Below are 18,529 nucleotides of genomic sequence, written 5' to 3' on the forward strand. Positions count from 1 at the left end.
CTTTTTTGAAAAGCTATACTTGTCCGAAACTCATACATTTTTGTTATTAGCAGATGTAAATTTGAAGGGGAAATACCATATACTAAGAGCCATTTGGGAATATTCTGTCTTGTAAGGATGACTTACACTTTTCGTTTGAATGGCATGGATACTGAGAGTTTAAACTCAAAACTCATCTGTACTCTAGCTCTGAATCACTCTTTCTGTGAACTGTGCATTTTATGATAAACACACACATGTGCATAAAGTATGTGATCTCATTGGCAGTTATCTGCAGTGTCAAAAACCACTGGCAGATACCCAAGAATTGATTGACATATATCTTATAGAACTGGAGTTAATTAATAGGTCTACCAATTCCCAACTGTACTACAGGAAACAGAAAATCTGTTTAATACAGTAATCAATGACATACTGTGTGTGGTCAGAAGACATTCACTATATGGCAAGAGTAGATTTTGGAATACAGTATTCAGGAGTGTAAATATTGCTATTAAAATGCTAGGAGTGTAAAATAAGGCCTATTTTTCTAACTGGAAGACTAAGCAAGGGTTTTCTCTTTTTTTTCCCTCAAACTATTTATCATTACTTAAAGCAACTGCTAATTTCCTCCTGCAAGATCTGAGGCTGTTAAATCACAAAGGGAGTCTTGATTTGCTTCCAAAGTGATGTCTTTACTTCTGTGACATCAGTTATCTGAAAAGCTAAGTCCACTGTATCATTTCCTAACAGTGAGTTTCAACAATTTGGGGAACTCAGTGTAAGATAATGAGTTATTTTAAAGAAAGAACACAGCAAAGAAAAAAACTGAATATTAAAATGTCTACAAAGGCCATAATAAAAGCAAAAAGCAAAATGTTTCTTTTTTTTTTTTTTTTTTGTATGATGAAATAATCTTCATTATGTAAAGGCAGAACAGAGGTTTAAAGAGGGTACTATTTCATTATTTTATGTAGTATGGAGCAGGTAATAGCAAAGCATTCATGCTACTTATAAACTAAAATATAAGACAACGATATGTCCTGGTTCTATATGAAAAGCCATCCTTGCAAACAAAAGTTAGTAAATTCAAACTTCACGAGAGCTAATCCAACAACTGTAGCCTCAGTTCTGATCACTGTACCTTCTTCTTCCAATCTTTCCATCATTGTTATTCTTTTCCTAAGGGCATGAAGCACACATTGTCTCTTCTTTTCAACTTCACAACCGGCATAACTGTCTAAATTCAAGGGTAGGATTTTAAGTACCAGTATAGATCAACTTAAAGCAGATTCTCTCTTAAGGCAGCTTAAGCATTTGAAAATTAAATTTTATATTGTCTAGACAAGCTATCTTGATAATATCTTTTCCAGAATTTCCTAGATTGTCTGTCTAGACCGCCCCAAATTCCCCCAGATGACTGCATAATCATCTTTCCTCTGACCACTTAAAAGACTCTGGAACAATATTTCCCAATATATTTGCCATGTAAATCAAGGCCATTGAGCTTCTGAAGGAGGACCTCTCTCCAAAGCTCTGAGATTCAGAATCTCAGGAAAATACCTGCATCCCAATATTCTACCTCAAAGGAGATTACAAGGGAAGCGTTATTTATTTCGGTGGTGGAAATGGCTTCCTCCACTTTCCTGGATAAGTGGCTTGGCTCCAGAACCTGTACCTTTCATTTCCCCTGCCCACCCATAAGAGAACAATGAATAGTTAATGAGTTATAAAGGAAATATGCTGTGAACTCTACTAAATAGCAATTTCAAGAAAAAAAAAATCAGTATTTTTGGGAAAATGATACAAACATGGGAACAATAAATGGTATTTTAATTTAAATGGCCATCAAGATCATCTAAGTTTAAAATTTTTAAATGGAAGAATTTAAGATAAAGTTCAGAATCACCTAGTAACAATGAGAGCTCAGTGCGGTAATTTACAATATCTGATCAAGTGAGGTACAAGGTGACAATTACTTACATGAAAGACGGTAACAGTGAGATGCAGATTTTTATTTTAAAAATGATAACATTCTTTCAGTACCTACTACCTACTGGACAATGTTAAACCCTCACAACAGCCATACATAAAACAGACACACAAAGAAAGTAAGTAGCTTATTCCGGATCAAGCATCTAGTACCAAGTGAGGTCAGACAAAAGTCCTCCACTCTAAGACACGGGACACTTGTTTAACAATGATGGGATTAGAACTCATTGAGTTTCTATAACAAAAAAAGTCAGTGGGTCATGCCCTTACTAGGAGGGTTGGAAGGCAGTTGGAGATAACAAGTCAACCTCTCATTTACAATATATGGACACTGAGGATAACAGGGGTTTTGTTCAGTTTTGTTTTACATAGCATGAGACAGAGTCTGAGATGTTAAATAATTTTTCCAGGGGTCCAAAGCTAGTGAGTTGTAGAACAAGATCAGAAGCCAGATGTGACTTCACAGCCCATGTCTTTTCTATTAATCTGTGCTAGGACCTCAGCTCTCCTGATTCCATTGCTCTGTCTGGACAGCATGATCCCTGACAGACTGAAAAAGTGCAATACGATGTGGAAGGAGTTCTCTAGAGCTTTCTCCAGAGTACAGAATAGTGAGGCAATTACCCCAGGCCTAACTGTTGGGGTGCCTGACTATAGGAACAGATGAGAAGAAAGCAAAGAGGGAGAGATTTCTCCAGGAGGTGCTGGAAGTCAAGCATACAAAGTCTCCTGGATCACGTGCAAGGGATTATTCCTAATTTCATCAATACGAAACAAGTAATTTAAGTAGAACTGCCTTTCCTTAAAGTTAGTTTTTACTTAAAACTCTTGGGTATGTCAGCAAGTATATTATACGTGCTTGTACGGGAAAGAAGGAGGAAGGATGCATCAGGGGGAACCGGCTGATGAGGAGCAAATACTTACACTGGTGAGGCCTTGGAAAAGTGTTTTCATCTTTCCAGGATCATCAGTTAAGTAATAATAATTGTGTTTGGTCTAGAAACCACATAGTCTCTAAGGTGTCTACAAAGATGTTATAGCACAGACTGTTTTGATTTCTAAACCTTTGGGCTGAAAGAACATTTTTGTATCACCTAGGACACCTTAAGAAAATTTAGGGAGAGAATCTATAGTTACAGAGAAGTGGCTCACATGTGAATTATATTTTATCTTCAGGATTTCAAAAATATTGGAGAAATAAATCCTTTATTTGTTGAGTATCTCTGAATTCCAATTTGGAAGAAAATTCTGTCACAAATGATGCTCTCACCATTTGTTCTTTTTGGCATTTAGTGCCAAAAAATTATAAAAGGGCTTATAGTTGAAGGCTTACTGGTAAGCCCAATTCATGGAACCACTTTCAATATCCGTAACTTTTCCTTTCAGTATTTCCCTAATCTCTAGTGTTACTTAAACTTACCTAACTTTAATTACCTAACTAAAACATCTCTTATATTAAACCAATTAAAGAAACATTTCTTTTTCTTTTCCATACTGCCAACATTATAGCTCAAAATAGAGAAAGAAAGCTTAGTTGAGTAAGAACACAAATGTGAATAATTTAGGTCAAACATGAGATCAGACCATTGTGCACATGTATGGCATCCTTCCTTAATCCCTAGGCAGAAGAAAACAACTGGGGTGGCAGACACTTCTGGCGGAGGATGGAAATGGAGGGGAAAGCTGGCAATATACAAATGAAGGAGAAAACAGTACACATTCAGCCTGCTGACATCTGCTGCACATGCAAAATGGATTGGACTCTGTAATCCAGGGCGAAAGCAAATGCTTTCTTCCTTCCTTCCTCCTGTTCCATAGTTATCGTTGAGTGATGGTCTCATTCTTTTTGCATTCACAGATTAAAATTAATAACAGCATCTGAATTTGAAGTAGATCCCACTGAATAGCAAACCAGAAGCTAAATGAGCTGAAGAAATTAGTAATGAAGCATTTGAATAGGAAGGGGTCATGGACAAACACCAGTTTTTAAAAGCCAGCTTTAGTTTACCTCAGGATGATGTCCAATTTCAATGTAGGTGCAAATTGGATGAAAAGCCCCCGTTCCACAGGCGTACAAGTGAGTCTGATTATAAGCCTTAAGCACCTTGATGAAATTAGCACATTCTTTCTGTAAAACAAAAGGAAAACCAGTGAGTTCTAGCAGTCAGCATGGCTGAGGTATCCTCTAGGGTGCTAGGCATGCTTGAACAGATTTCTTTTCTTTTGTGTCTTTTTCACAACATCTTTAGGGCTTATTATCCTATTATTTGTTCATATTATCTAATGAAATAAACTATAAAAGCTCTTATCATTTGGGGGGGTAATAAAAGATTGTCTTCCATAACAGTTCATCAAAACTATCTGTAATTTATTTATATAAAAGTGGAATAAAGGTATAGATAATTGTTAATCACAGGTGACTTTTCTAGAGATGAGGGGAACAGGAAATGATATGATTAATTAAAGATTACTTAAAGCACACACTGATGAAATTTCTTTGCAAAAATAAGCTTTAAGTTTAGAATAGTAAAACAAAAATAAAAGATAATAAAGCTTTTTATTAAACATGAATTTTAAACATTAGTAGTAGCCAATAATGATGGGTGCCTGCCTTTAAACTTCAGTTCTGCTCACTAGTAACCTCTATAGAGTCTAAGAAAGTAAAGCTGCCTCCTCTCCAAAACATCATTTCAGCCTCAAAGACAATGCAGAGTATATTTCTATGAAATAGGGAAGATTAGTTAGAGTATTGAATGTCTGTAGGTGGAAAGATCTTTTATGAAGTGGCTATAATTAACAAATATTTTCAGGAGGTTCATGGACATCCTGAACCCATGAACCCATACATGCATTCCCTGCCCAATGAGCCACAAATCCCACAGGTAAGAATGCGTAGTTCTTAGGAGATATTCTAGTCATATCTTATTATTTATAGTTTAGATATACCTGCCATTGTATCTTCTGAAATAAAAGATCACTTGAAAAATAAAAAGGAGAAAGGGGCACCTGGGTGGCTCAGTCAGTTGAGCATCCGACTTCAGCTCAGGTCATGATCTCACAGTTTGTTGGTTCCCGCTACACATCAGGCTCTGTGCTGATAGCTCAGAGCCTGGAGCCTGCTTCCGATTCTGTGTCTCCCTCTTTCTCTGCCCTTCTCCTGCTCATGCTCTGTGTCTGTCTCTCTCTCTCTCTCAAAAATAAATGAACATTAAAAAAAAAATGTAATAAAAACAAATAAAATGGACAGAGCCATTTAATTCCTTTCTATATATTCTACCTGCAGGTGCTGTGAAAGAAACTGTTTTTCTATAAACAAATAGGAATCTCAGCCTTTTGTCCCTGTTGATGAAAGATTTGGGAGAAAAATCAGATAATCAGAATATAAACTGATAATTTTATTACCCAAAAAATCCAGAGCAGAAAAGACTTAGTTTTTGCAAAATATTTTCATTATTTTTTTAATGTTTATTTATTTATTTGAGAGCATGTGTGCACACACAAATGGGGGAGGGGCAGAGAGAGAGGGAGAGGGAGAATACCCAGCAGGCTCCATGCTGTCACCGCAGAGCCCAATGCAGGGCTTATCTCAGGAACCAAGAAATCATGACCTGAGCCAAAATCAAGAGCTGGGCCCTTACCTGACTGAGCCAGCCAAGCACCTCACAAAATTATTTTTAAACAGGTGAATCTATATCAATATTAAAAAGAAAAAAAAAAAAAAAGAAAAGAAAACCCAAACTGTCAAAATAGTTTCAAATAAAATGTTATGGTCTGTTAACCATATAAGGAATCTTAAAAATTACATACATATAAGTAGAAAGTATGAGTTCATCATGGAATACATAATATCCACTTTGAAAGTAGCCAAATGAAACTTCATCGAAAACTATTTTATTATTGATCATAGATTATCCTAAGTTTGTGTTTTACCTATAAACATTTGGAAATAAGAACCAAATATGTAACTAGAAATGCAGATAAAGATGAAAAGCAGACTCTAATGTGAGCAAGGCTGGCAAATATAATAGAAGATAGTGTTGATCTCAGCACCTCAAAGCATGTAACACTTCCAAATTCACTCTTTGTAACATGTGACTTTTCAAGTGAAAGCTCAGAATGCATTTGGACTTATGTGGTCAGTTGGTGTTTATAACTGAGGTGTTACAATGATGTAAGTACATTTCCACATGATGTTTGTATTCTGTGTTTGCAGCTGATAATTTTGGTCTTAATTCTATTGCCCCCATAGTAAGGAGCAGACAACCAAACTTAAGCAGAATAATTGTTATTTAAATTCACATAACTGCTTTCCATTACCACTGATTTTTCTGGGATGAAACCTAAGGGTGTCCTGTTAATATACTGCCCCAAAGATGAATGAGACCTATTTAAGGTAAAATATGTAACTTTCAAGTTATGACTCCTCATACTTTCTTAACATATGCTGAGTAGTTTAGGGAAGTAACTAAAATAAACATCTAATTTCTCCCACTGTTTTGCCACTTAAATCCTGACTCTTTGTCTGGTAAAGCAGCGCAGCATATAAAATTAAGCTCTCAAATCAATTAATTTTAGAAGTTGCAATGAAGGAAAATTTCCTAACTTAAAGAGTATATGGATCTTACCCACATTTAATGGTACATCTTAGACGAAACAGATAGAGCCTAACTTCCAAGACTCTCAGCAACAAATTGCCCATTCTGCAACAGTTTCTCTCCTCCCAAGAGGATAGGGCATGAATGTCTAGGCAGGGGAAAGAGGTTGTGCAGAGGGAAACATCTGATAAACTCATTTACAAATGAGGCCATTCATAAGTCTTACCCAAAGGATTTATTTGTACTTTAAAGAATATTCAGTCATTTGCAAAGAAGGCATTTTCAGGAAAATGTTTCACAGCACCCCATTTTTTGAAACATGTAGGTGGCCACATACTCTTCTTTTACATAAAGACAGCCATCCCTAATTGTGGACTCAGTATTATAGCATTCATGATTATAAATAACCAGTTCCGGCACCGTATGTTGAAACCAAGTAAATGGCTATGTATATACTGGTAAGCAAACGAATATTCTAATAAATAATAGTGGCAGAACCAGATGGACATCTTGTTCATTTTAGAAAAGAACAGGCTTCCAGTTTGCCTGCCATGCCTTAAAAGACACACATGCAATTCTGAATACAAATCCAAATTCTCTAATCCCATTAGTAACACCTAACTGCATCCTAGAAATCTGAGAAGAGACCCTAGTTCTCTGGGACAACAATAAAAGGAAACATTTTATGAGCATGGATACTTGTAAAGACAAATGGAGACTCATGCCATCTCTGTAACTGTTTTCAGTCCTAAAATCAATAGGCTGGTGAGTTTATATCTCTTATAGACTGGGTAATTGATTAGCAATAATTAGTGGTTGAAAAACTCAGGGTTCTTAAAACTACAGAAGTGAGCCACACTGCATATCATAATTTTAGTTTGTTGTCTATTAACTATCAAAGAAGTATTACTATAGTACGACAGCTAGCCCTCTACAGAGCTGCTGGAAAAAAATCAGTCACAAGACTATAGCTGTGAAACCTGGCAAAGGGTTCTACTGAGAATACTGATAACAGACTCTATCTGTGCTACAAAGGGACTAGACCCACCCAATTGGCCTAAGGCCTGGAATGATCCCCTTCATTTCCCTAGTGAACTCTCCTAGTTGGCAGCAGGCTGTAATGTTGCCATGCCCCAGGGCTAGCTCAGCATTATTTTGAAAGGAAGGTTGATGCAAATAGAATGGAGAGAAATTTCTTAGGTTTACAGAATAGGTTAAGACATTTGAAATGAAACAAAGACAGTGAATGAAGTACTTTCAAAATTGGCTAAAAATAGCTGCATGGAAGCAGTGAATTAAAAGTACTGGACAGAGAAGAACCAAAAATGTGAAGAAGACATTGTTAGCAAGGATTGTTCTTTAAACAGAAAACCTACATAAAAGAGTATCAATTCTGTCATTCATTTGCCTTCACTCTCTAGCTTGTTGCTGCCAAGGTTTTTTTGTTTTTGTTTTTGTTTTTTGAATGTTCCAAAACAGGATACTCATTTTATTTGGAAGCAGCCTGGACATTCCTCTAAAAAAGAAGGAAGCGTGGCAGAAAAAGGAAACACACTTCACACATTTCTGTTCTAGGGAGACAGAAGAAGAGTGATTCTGACCTTTTCTTGACCCATGACGATTCTTAAAACTTAGAATGTAATGTACTTTTTGGCATTAAACTACTGCACTGCTTTGCTCAGCACCGGCGGATTTACAACGTAATAAAGAAAATGTAATCAGTTCAAAATGAATTCATTTTTCAAACCTTGATCCTTTTTGGAATTTAAGTTGATATACACAGACAAGTTTAGCAACAAGTTGGCTTCCCAAGAGTCAGGTAACCATACTGACCTCTTATCTTACTGAAATGTACTCCAGACCAACAGCATTATGAATTGTTAACTTTCCTAGAAGTAAAAGTAAGGGCAATAATAAACCAGTAAACCCCAAGGCTGCACCTGAAGAACAATGATTCATCATCCTAGTGACAAACCGTTCACACTTATTTTTTCAATGTTTCTAGTGCTTTCAGATTAAATTGATAGAGGAATTAAACAAAGAGATATTAGCCTGGAAAAATAAATTAGAAAGAAAATGTCTACCCCCAGAAAAAAGATATAGGAGCCAAATGCACTGTGATTCAAAAACAAACATTACAAATATGTAGCACTGATTAGACTATGTTACGCAGACTTTTCCCGGACGGTTACAAAAATAAAGTCCATCCATCTGTCAAAACAACTGCTCCATGCATGAAAATTAAAACAGAATTGAGGTGTTTTTAACTAACTTCCGATAATTATACTTTCTACAAAAGAATGTAATTTACCTCCAATTCCAATTACCTCCTTGCATGTTCTTAAATTATGGATGGAGCAGTGAAATGTTACTCTAAATAAGAGAAAAATGGAGAGAAGGCTGTGAAGATGAACAATTTCTATTCAAATATATTCAGTTCATGATTAAATCTAACAACTTGTTCTGGTTCAAATAAAAATCCGCCCAAAATGAATGGGTATAGTGTAGTATTGCCTCAGGTCAGCGAACATTCATTTAGAAGAAAAAGTCTCTATGTAGTTTATGTAGAAATATTTTAATGTTTAATCTACCATCTGCGAAAGCAAAGGAATCCTTTTCCTATCATGATGGGTGGATACATTTCTGCATGAAAATCCATTAATAAGCTTAATTCCTGAAGTTAATCTGTTGACTTTCTTTTTCTCTGGTCAATTTATTTGGCAAGCTGGCTGAATACTAGAATCTTCATGCCAAAGCAGTAATCCGTGAGATTGTTCCTGTCACTCACTTCATCCCTCTATGTAAGCTGTTTCATACTTATCTAGCAATAATATTTTCTCTTTTTTTTTCTTTTAACACTATGCTATTACAGCTGTGACCTAATCATCCATAATCATGTCTTTCTAATACCTCGGCATTCATTAAAGGATGTTATATATCTCTTCTTCAAAGAGGCATAGGTAATAAAACTAAGACTTAACTGTGTTCTAATTATAATATTAACCATCTAATGTTGAATTTGTGACCTGGAATTGCTTAACATGCACCTTGTGATATGGTGAGTAGGCTGTTCTATCCATTTTGGGAGACATTTTCACCTTCATTATCAAGAAAAATGATGGACTAATAAAACCAACTGACCTGTTCACCTCAAAGCTTTGTTTTGTTGTGTTTTGATTTCAGAATTTTTTTTAAAACAATGATTCAACTAGGACAACAAAATTGGTGTCATTTCATGGCTAGTTATTTAAGAATGTAAGCCTAGTCATATTAACTGACCTATAACATCTTTAAACCTGTAACAGATGAAAATTAAATTTTAAAGTGACTCGAGTTATGTGACAGACTAAATGAAGACTCCTACACAAAGCTACCAAATCATTTTATGTAAATACTCATTTCTGTTAAGATGCCCCACTTGACTGACTTTTCACCTCAGGACTGACTGCTGTGAAGCTCTAGAAGTTACTTATGGACCTGAGAAACTGATAACATCTACATTTTAGCTTATATTTTCTTTCATATTGTGCTATCAATCTAATTATCACATTTGTATCATTCACTTGAGTTGTTTGATTGTAGGTGGTCCGTAAAAAAATAAACCTTCTTTATCTTATATTCAAATGAAAGCATACAATTATAAAGTATTATGTGAAACCAACTTAAAAATTTTCCTGCCAAGCCAGAAGAACTATTTAAGTAGTCAAAAATCCCTACTCTGATTTCAACCATACTATGTGGTTTCCAATTTTATGCAACATGTTGAGTACTTGGTGCTCATGCCTTACAGCAACTAAGTCCATGATTTACACCAAGTAGGTAGAGTTACAATCTAAAAAGGCTTCCTGTGGCACCAGGTTGGCTCTGTTGGTTAAGCTTCTGGCTTTGGCTCAGGTCATGATCTCGCAGTTCACAAGTTCGAGCCCTGCATCGCATCGGGTTCTGTGCTGACAGCTCAGAGCCTAGAGCCTGCTTCGGATTCTGTGTCTCCCACTCTCTCTGCCCTTTGCCCACTCATGCTCTGTCTCTCTCTCCCTCTCTTTCTCAAAAATAAACATAAAAAATTTTTAAAGAGGCTTACTGTGGATAGAATTAGTTGGCATATTTATTCCTAACATATATACTTTTTCATAACAGAATCTAATACTCAAATAAGGGAGAAAAACTGCATCTTTAATTACGTATGATATATAGCCATGAGGAAGGAGAAATAAAAATGAAATCCACATTTTAAAGGAATGCTTGATTTCATTCACATATACCTCTCTTTTACCTTCTACCTTGTCTAACATGAAAAGTGAAAACATTTTTGGTTGGAGTCTTAATATCAAAAGTATTAAATGCTGTTAATTAATTAATAATATAAAATGTTCTCTTAATATATTTTCTAATATATGGAGATTCCTTAGCCATTTATAATACTCCATATATACTATATAATCTGTATATACTATAATGTATATACACACATATACAGATATATGTGTGCATATATATTACATACATTAATTTTAGAAATAATTTCTGAATACAATGAAAATTTGGACCTTTAGAATTTTAAATTTTGATTATATTAATATTTAATAAAGATGTTAGTTTTTTAAAATAGATATTCAAACTTGAAAAGGTATTCTCAGAGAATTTAAGGAAAACATATAGGGGCATCTGGCTGGCTCAGTGAAAAGAGTATGTGACTCTTGATCTTGGGGTCATAAGCTTGAGCCCCATGTTGGGCACAGACAACATTTAAATAAAAAAATAAATTTAAAAAAAACATATAGAGCAAAAGTAATGAATTAATAATAACAAAACAGAAATAGCATGGGGGTTTTAATATGATGCTTTAAAAGTCAGTCAGACATGGGTTAGAATTATTCAGGCAACATTTTTCATTTGCTGTGTGGCTATCAGAAACTTACTTAGGATCTCTGAGTCACAGTCTCCTCAACTAAAAATGAGAATAGTGATATAGTAAAGTACTTACCATAATAACTTAGTACTTACTAAATAATCAGCTGGTTATAGTATTCTTTTTTTAAAAAAAAATTTAATGTTTATTTTTGAGAGAAAGAGAAAAACAGAGTGTGAGTGGGGGAGGGGCAGAGGGAGAGGGAGGGTGACAAAGAATCCAAAGCAGGCTCCAGGCTCCTAGCTGTTAGCACCAGACACAGGGCTTGAACCCATGAGTGGTGAGATCATGATCTGAGCCAAAGTCAGACGCTTAATTGACTGAGCCACTCAGGTGCCCCTAACTTATTCTTAATATAGGAAATCATCTGTTTATTTGATTTGAATATTTCCACCTATGCTCACCTCTCACGCCATTCACTATAGTGTGCAATACCTTTGGCAAGAACTCGATTATGAATTGTTCCTTCCTTTTAAGGACAGATAAGGGAGTTTAAGCCCATACTTGAGGATAAGGAGAGGTGGATTTAGTAAAATTGGTATGGAATATTAAAAATATGTGCCCATTTTTGTTACAAAGGGAAATTACATGTTGTTCATTAGAATTTTCATAAAATTCCAGTCTTCCACGAGTGGAGGACTATAAGTTATAGTCATTCTTTCCATCAAAGTGGTAGATGGCATGAATCACTGTCAGTCAAACAGCAAATGCAGCAATTATTAAAAAGTTGTGGCAGAACTGTACTGTGTCACTTGAGATAAGCTGGAACTACAGTGTAGAATTCCCTTTTCCATAAACTGGTTAAGATTGGCCATAAAGTATTTTGCATGAGATGTGCAAGGCAGAAGTTGAACTGCAACCATAAAAGTCCCAAAGTTGTTCTGATCTGCTGGCCACCATGTTAGCATTGGGCCTGCCCCTCCTGCACCCTCTACCAGATCTTATTTGCTAGCTTCTGTAAGATCTGGTCCTGGTACTTGTGCAGCTCCATAGCAAAAAGCATCAGCTTCTTCTGTAGGTCACCCAAGTCATCAAAGTTGGAAGTGGTGAAAGAGACACCAACTCTAGTTTGTCCTTGTGGAACACAGTTTATCCTTGCGAGTTTCAGTTGGTCCTTGCTCTTCCCCACTTAATGTCAGCTTTTCTTCCCTAGTGCCAGTCCTGGTGACCCACAACAATGTCAGGCCCATCACCTGACTCAAGGGCAATAGATTCCAGAAATCCATGGATTTCTCCACCATCTTCCCCAACTGTATAAGGTCAAGTCCCTGTTACAAAATCCTTTTTAACATTGCTCATACAAGTTCTGGCCTCTGATCAAACCCTAACATATAAAAGGCTATATATATAACTTACTACCATAAAACAGCTCATTGTGATATATTATAAGGGGAACATGGATCTGATCCATTTAAAAAGAAAAATACAACTTATTGGTTGATCATTCTGTTTCCAAATGCAAATGGTTATTCTTTTTAAAATGCATATTAAGACTTAGAATCAATAAGTTATACTAATTTTGGTATCTCTTTAAACACAATACCAAAAAAATATTTTGATTCACACACATGTACACACGTACATATATACACACAGGCAGTCTATATTTAATACGTTGTATAGCATATAGGATAGAGAGTATAATATATTTAGTGTGCTTAGCACTCAATTTGAATGTGATTATGACAATCTCCAAGAGTGTTCTGTTCTAAATGCATAAAAGCTAAAAACAAAGTTTAAGATTCTCAGTCTCCTGAAATAGTGTCAATTTTTTAGATACTATAATTTTGCATCCTGTTTTCCTTACCACCCTTAAAAATGTGGTAAAGAAAACTATATAAAAATTAAATGATATAAAAAGAACTTTAGGAAAGTTTTGTGATGTCTGATAGACATAATGGCGATTTTTATTGCAACATGAACAAATCAAAGAAAAACAGTCAAAAGTTGACCATAACCTATTTGCCTTGAGACAGAACATATCCAAGAAAAATATTTCCAGAGTTCATGTTAGATCTATGACACGATGGTCAGCATACGCATTGAAAATGAACAGAAATCTAAACCTTAAGATTAAGTGCATAGACAAACAATACCAAAGATGACCATGAGAAGCTACGTGTCAGTATGACCTGGAACACCTGCTAACTATGTAGTTAGAAAACCCCAGAGGAACTGTCCAAATCATTCTAATAAACCTTAGAAAGCATAAAATGCTTACTACACTCTAAAAGTATGTATACTGATATCTGCATGAAATACAGTGTCCAATCAAATCTAGATAACAGTTTGTCAACCAATGCCAAATATATGAATTTCACTTCAACCACTGAGGGAGGGAGCCAATTTAAAAAATATAATCTAAAATCTGTAAACTCTCTTCAAGTTTTACATACTGTTCCTATTTTAAGTGCTAGCCTTACTTTGTAAGTGCATTTAAAATTTAATCCCGAACTCAAAAGATTACCAAAAAAACAAAACAAGAAACAAACCCTAAGTTTATGTATATGAGACTCGGTCCATAGCAATTCAAACACAATAATTACTGTCTTATTTTGCCATATTATAAAACACATTAATTCAAAATATGAATAAAATCTAGTTTCTAAAATATCTTTAATGCCAAAGCTTCATTTTTGATGCATCTTCTACCTAAGATACAAAACTGATTCTTCCAGTTGCTTTGAAAGGAAATGCTATCTTTTTTTAAGCCTATTTATTTATTTTGGGAGAGAAAATGTGTGTGCATGTGCACACAAGCAAGGGAGGAACAGAGAGAGAGAGGGTAAGAAAGTTCCAAGCAGGCTCCATGCTGTCAGTACAGAGCTTGACAAGGGCTCAAACCCACGAACCATGAGATCATGACCTGAGGCGTTATCAAGGCGCTTAACCAACTGAGCTACCCAGGTGCACCAGGAAAATATGTATCCTATAACCAAATACGACTTACAAAAATTAGTTAATAAAAGCAGTGCATTTAGAGCAGGTGGTATATACACTAAGTTCCCACTGAGTGTTAGTTTAGTCCACTTGTGTGGATATTTTTTTTCTTTTTTTATTGAAGCATAGAAGACACACAATGTTACATCAGTTTCAGGTATGTAACATAGTAATTCCAGAATTCTGTATGTTATACTAAGCTCACCTCAAGTGATCATTATTATTATTATTACTTCTGAATGCTGAATTTAAACTGTAATCACTTTGCTCAGTTTACCTGATATTGACCCCCAAGGAGAAGAACACATACATATGTGCATGTGCATAAAAATCTATGTTCATTTCTGTGGCTTTTATAAGACAAGATTTTCACTGTCTTTCACGAAAAAATGAGTGGTCCGGGAGCGCCTGGGTGGCTCAGTCGGTCAAGCATCCGACTTTGGCTCAGGTCATGATCTCGCTGTCCGTGAGTTCGAGCCCCACGTCGGGCTCTGTGCTGACAGCTCAGAGCCTGGAGACTGTTTCAGATAGTGTGTCTCCCTGTCTCTCTGCCCCTCCCCCCACTCACGCTCTGTCTCTTTCTCTCTCCGCAAAAATACATAAACTTAAAAAAAAAATGAACACAGTGAACATAGTCTTTCATCATCTAAAATGCCTGCAGAAAATTATAACCAATATTGTCAAGAATTGTAAAGGGTCTATGATTTTTTCCTAACTTAGATGATAACAAGTTATTCAAATACAGTTTCATTCATGCTGGCAGAATATACGTGGCTCTTGAATCAGAGACAAAGGACATTATTACCCACAAAAATAATAGTCATTGTACCAGCATTCCCATGCTGGTTCCCCAAGCTCCAATTCCTAGTGCACAGTATGAAGAGGATCTGGTGACAACCTGTACGTGCACTGAGTTGCATTACAGCAGAGAAGCCTTGGGTTAAGGGAACCTGAATATTTTATTATAGTCACAAGCATGCTTGCCATTATATATTGAGGGAGATGTTAGTTTACTGTACTGGATGGTAAGCATACCTGCCCTGTGCCCCGTGGGAGACACTACCTCTAGCTGCTCAAGGCTTGCAAACCAGCCTTTTGTTTAAGAGGGAGACACTATGTTCCAAGTCTCTTCCCTATACAAATATCCTTCAAATATCCTTTAAAATTTTCTGTAAAATGGCAGTTAGGGCCTCTATTCATCAGATATGCAGAATTATATGAAAGACCCATGAAAAAATATCTCCCAATGATTATACATCAAGGTTTTGAGATTTAATGAAGCCTTATGATTTCTGTAGAATTAGGAGGTAATTCAACCATCCATTTAAAAAAAAATTAAAATGCCTTGAATTCCTTAGAAGAAAATTTTTAAAAAATTAAAGTTGATGCCAACTTTGACCTTTAAAAAAAGGTCATATGTATCCTTAAAAAATGAAATTCACTCTAGAAAAGCAAATGAATTTCAATGACTAATGTGCATTTTGGACTGTACTGAAACTTAAGATTCATGTGTGGCTTCAAATTCTCCATTGCATTCACTTGGCAAAAAATAGTGTTGCTAAAGCCCTGTAATTTGAGCCATGATAAATTTGATAGACATGTTATAATACATCATAGTATTAAAAATGAATAACAACTAAGGACAAAAATATAAAAATAAATCCCTCAAGAATTGCAAAAATGTCCCAAAATTCAGGTGCATGACAATACGCTTTGAAATGTTTCCAACAATAGCGATGTTATGAGAATCTGCTTTTTTTTGTTCATCTCAGATGGTTGAAATTTTGATTTCCAATGATGTTCAAAATATTTCTAACAGTCATACGGTTGCCATTTGGTTTTATTGAAACTTAGTGCAAAGAGAGATGGTTTAGTAGGATAAACAAAGAAGATACAGAGAGCTATTGATTCGAAACAGATTCTTTTACCAGCTTAGCATGTATTCAGTTTTCATTTGCAAAACAGGGTCAAGGAAGTTAATCCCTCAATAGAAATGTTATTGTGAATAACAGAGTGGATTTTAAGCACCAGGAAAAATATCAAAAATGAAAGTAAAGGTGAATAATAGCAGTCAGAATAGAGATATCTGGATTGCATTTATCTTCTTATTCAGGGACTCTGTCCAATAATATTCTATGTATTTTTTTTTTCAAATTACAACTCTCAAGTTACAACAATGGAAAAGTTCACGAGCATTTCACTCCCCTACTATAGAAATGCCCAACAACATAAAAGTGTAGATAAAGCCTGCTACACTAAGAAAGCGTATTAGGAATATAGCCGGTATATTCACTTCCACAAAAGGAAAACAAAAATAAATTTAGAGTAATGTTGTTGTCAGAAATGTCATTACCAGCAGTCTAAGACCCATTCATATTCTCTTTCTCCCTTGATCTACACATATATGTAGAAAGAAAGGAAATATAAATGTCTCTCAGGATGCAGATTCCTTCTTTACCACAAAGTCCATCTTTGTGGATAGCTGGCTTGAATTCCAGCTGCTGATTTAACATATGTGTTTGATACAAAACTGAGCCATGAGAAACGATGGTGTGTATCTTTTCAGCTGCCTGGCAGGATAGGAAAGGGTTCAATTTTCTGTATGATGCTACACTCAGCGAACTATCTAGGTTCAGGAACTATGGATGTACAGGAACTATGAATGTTCAATCTAGTGGCATATCCTGACTATCCAGGTGGCTGTGTTGTCTTAACCATCTTACCCAGAATTAAGAATGACCCACTTTCAAGGTATATATATCTGAAATATATATTATATATCATATATATATATATATTTATATATATATATATGATATATAATATGTATCAGTCAGTGCCTTTGCCTTACTTTGCCTATCATACTCTTACATCTAAATCCAATACTGAGAAGACAGCACTTCCTCCAGGAAGGTTTGTTTAAAGGAGCTTTATTTCTAGAGGACTTCTTAAGAAAACACTAAAACCAGAGGGAAACAGTAAACTCAGATCCTAGAAACCATGGAGAGCATTCAGGCAGGTCATTAGTTTACTTTTCTATAAATGTTCAGGTCAGTTCCTATTTTGGTTACAATTCTATCTTGGAGTCCCAATGGCTGCAAAAACTACTAAGCCTCATTCCTGTGGCTTTCAGCATCACAAGAATTCTTTGAAAGGAATTATTGTCCATATGTCACAGCTGACTATTATTTACTCAAGATACAGTGCAGAATTTCTATCAAACCATCCATGTCACTTCAAAAATCAGGTACTGGATGTAAATTCTTAAAAACTCTTTACTGTTAGTATTTCTTGCTAAGTGATTAAGAAATTATTGGTAAAAATACCAAAGCTATTTTTTTATGTTTATCAGGGAAAAAATGTTAAAAATCCAGGAAGCCTACTAATTGCTATTTTTCTAAAATCATGTATTAGGGAAGAAATGGAAAAATGCATTTATATATTAAAGGTCAAAAATAATGAATAAATGGCACATATTTTATTTAAATGAAATATATATGTAAATTAAGTTACATAAATGAGGTTATCTGAAAAGAAATTTTAATAAAATGCATTTGAAATGCACAAAATATATTTTGAATAATAGGTCAATGAAAAGCATTATTAAAGGAATAAGATGGGTTACCAGAAAAATAGTAAGAAATCTATTTTCCTATTTGAATATATTGTTGTTGACAGCTAGAGGAAAAATACATTTTTAACCAAAATATATGAAAACTGTTACATTTTTATTTTATCAAATAAGTGCTAAGAAAGAGAAAACAAAATATGCTGGAATTGAACTGCTATAATTTAACAGAAGATAAAGGAATAACCAAAACACAAACACTTTATCATGTTACATTAATTAGTTGACTTTTAAAAAGATTAGTATGGCTAATATTACCATATCATTAAACCTTCAAAAATTTAAATATCTCAATGCACACATAATTACCTATCTCTACCATAATTTATGGAGTATGACTTATAAGCCTTCAGAATGTTTATTACAAAGTGCTATGAAATGATCACGTGCAGTTAATACCTTGTATCCGACTTAGCAAACTCTATATGTCTTAGTTCCTTTCAATTTAGTTCTATGAAAACCACAGCATTTTCAATAAGCCTAGAA

The 18,529-nt window shown here is 35.0% G+C and overlaps 1 protein-coding gene across 6 annotated transcripts in view; it reads right to left on the reverse strand.

Annotated features, from left to right (window-relative positions):
• The window catches only part of SEMA3A (semaphorin 3A), a 446,388-nt gene that overhangs the window by 125,343 nt on the left and 302,516 nt on the right, over positions 1–18,529 (reverse strand). For all 6 annotated transcript variants that reach the window (XM_042916651.1, XM_042916638.1, XM_042916644.1 and 3 more), the window contains one exon: positions 3,980–4,099. In XM_042916651.1, the coding sequence (XP_042772585.1) occupies positions 3,980–4,099 (120 nt within the window). The remainder of the gene's footprint in view (positions 1–3,979; positions 4,100–18,529) is intronic.

Source organism: Panthera leo, chromosome A2, assembly GCF_018350215.1.
Source record: "Panthera leo isolate Ple1 chromosome A2, P.leo_Ple1_pat1.1, whole genome shotgun sequence".
Lineage (NCBI taxonomy): Eukaryota > Metazoa > Chordata > Mammalia > Carnivora > Felidae > Panthera > Panthera leo.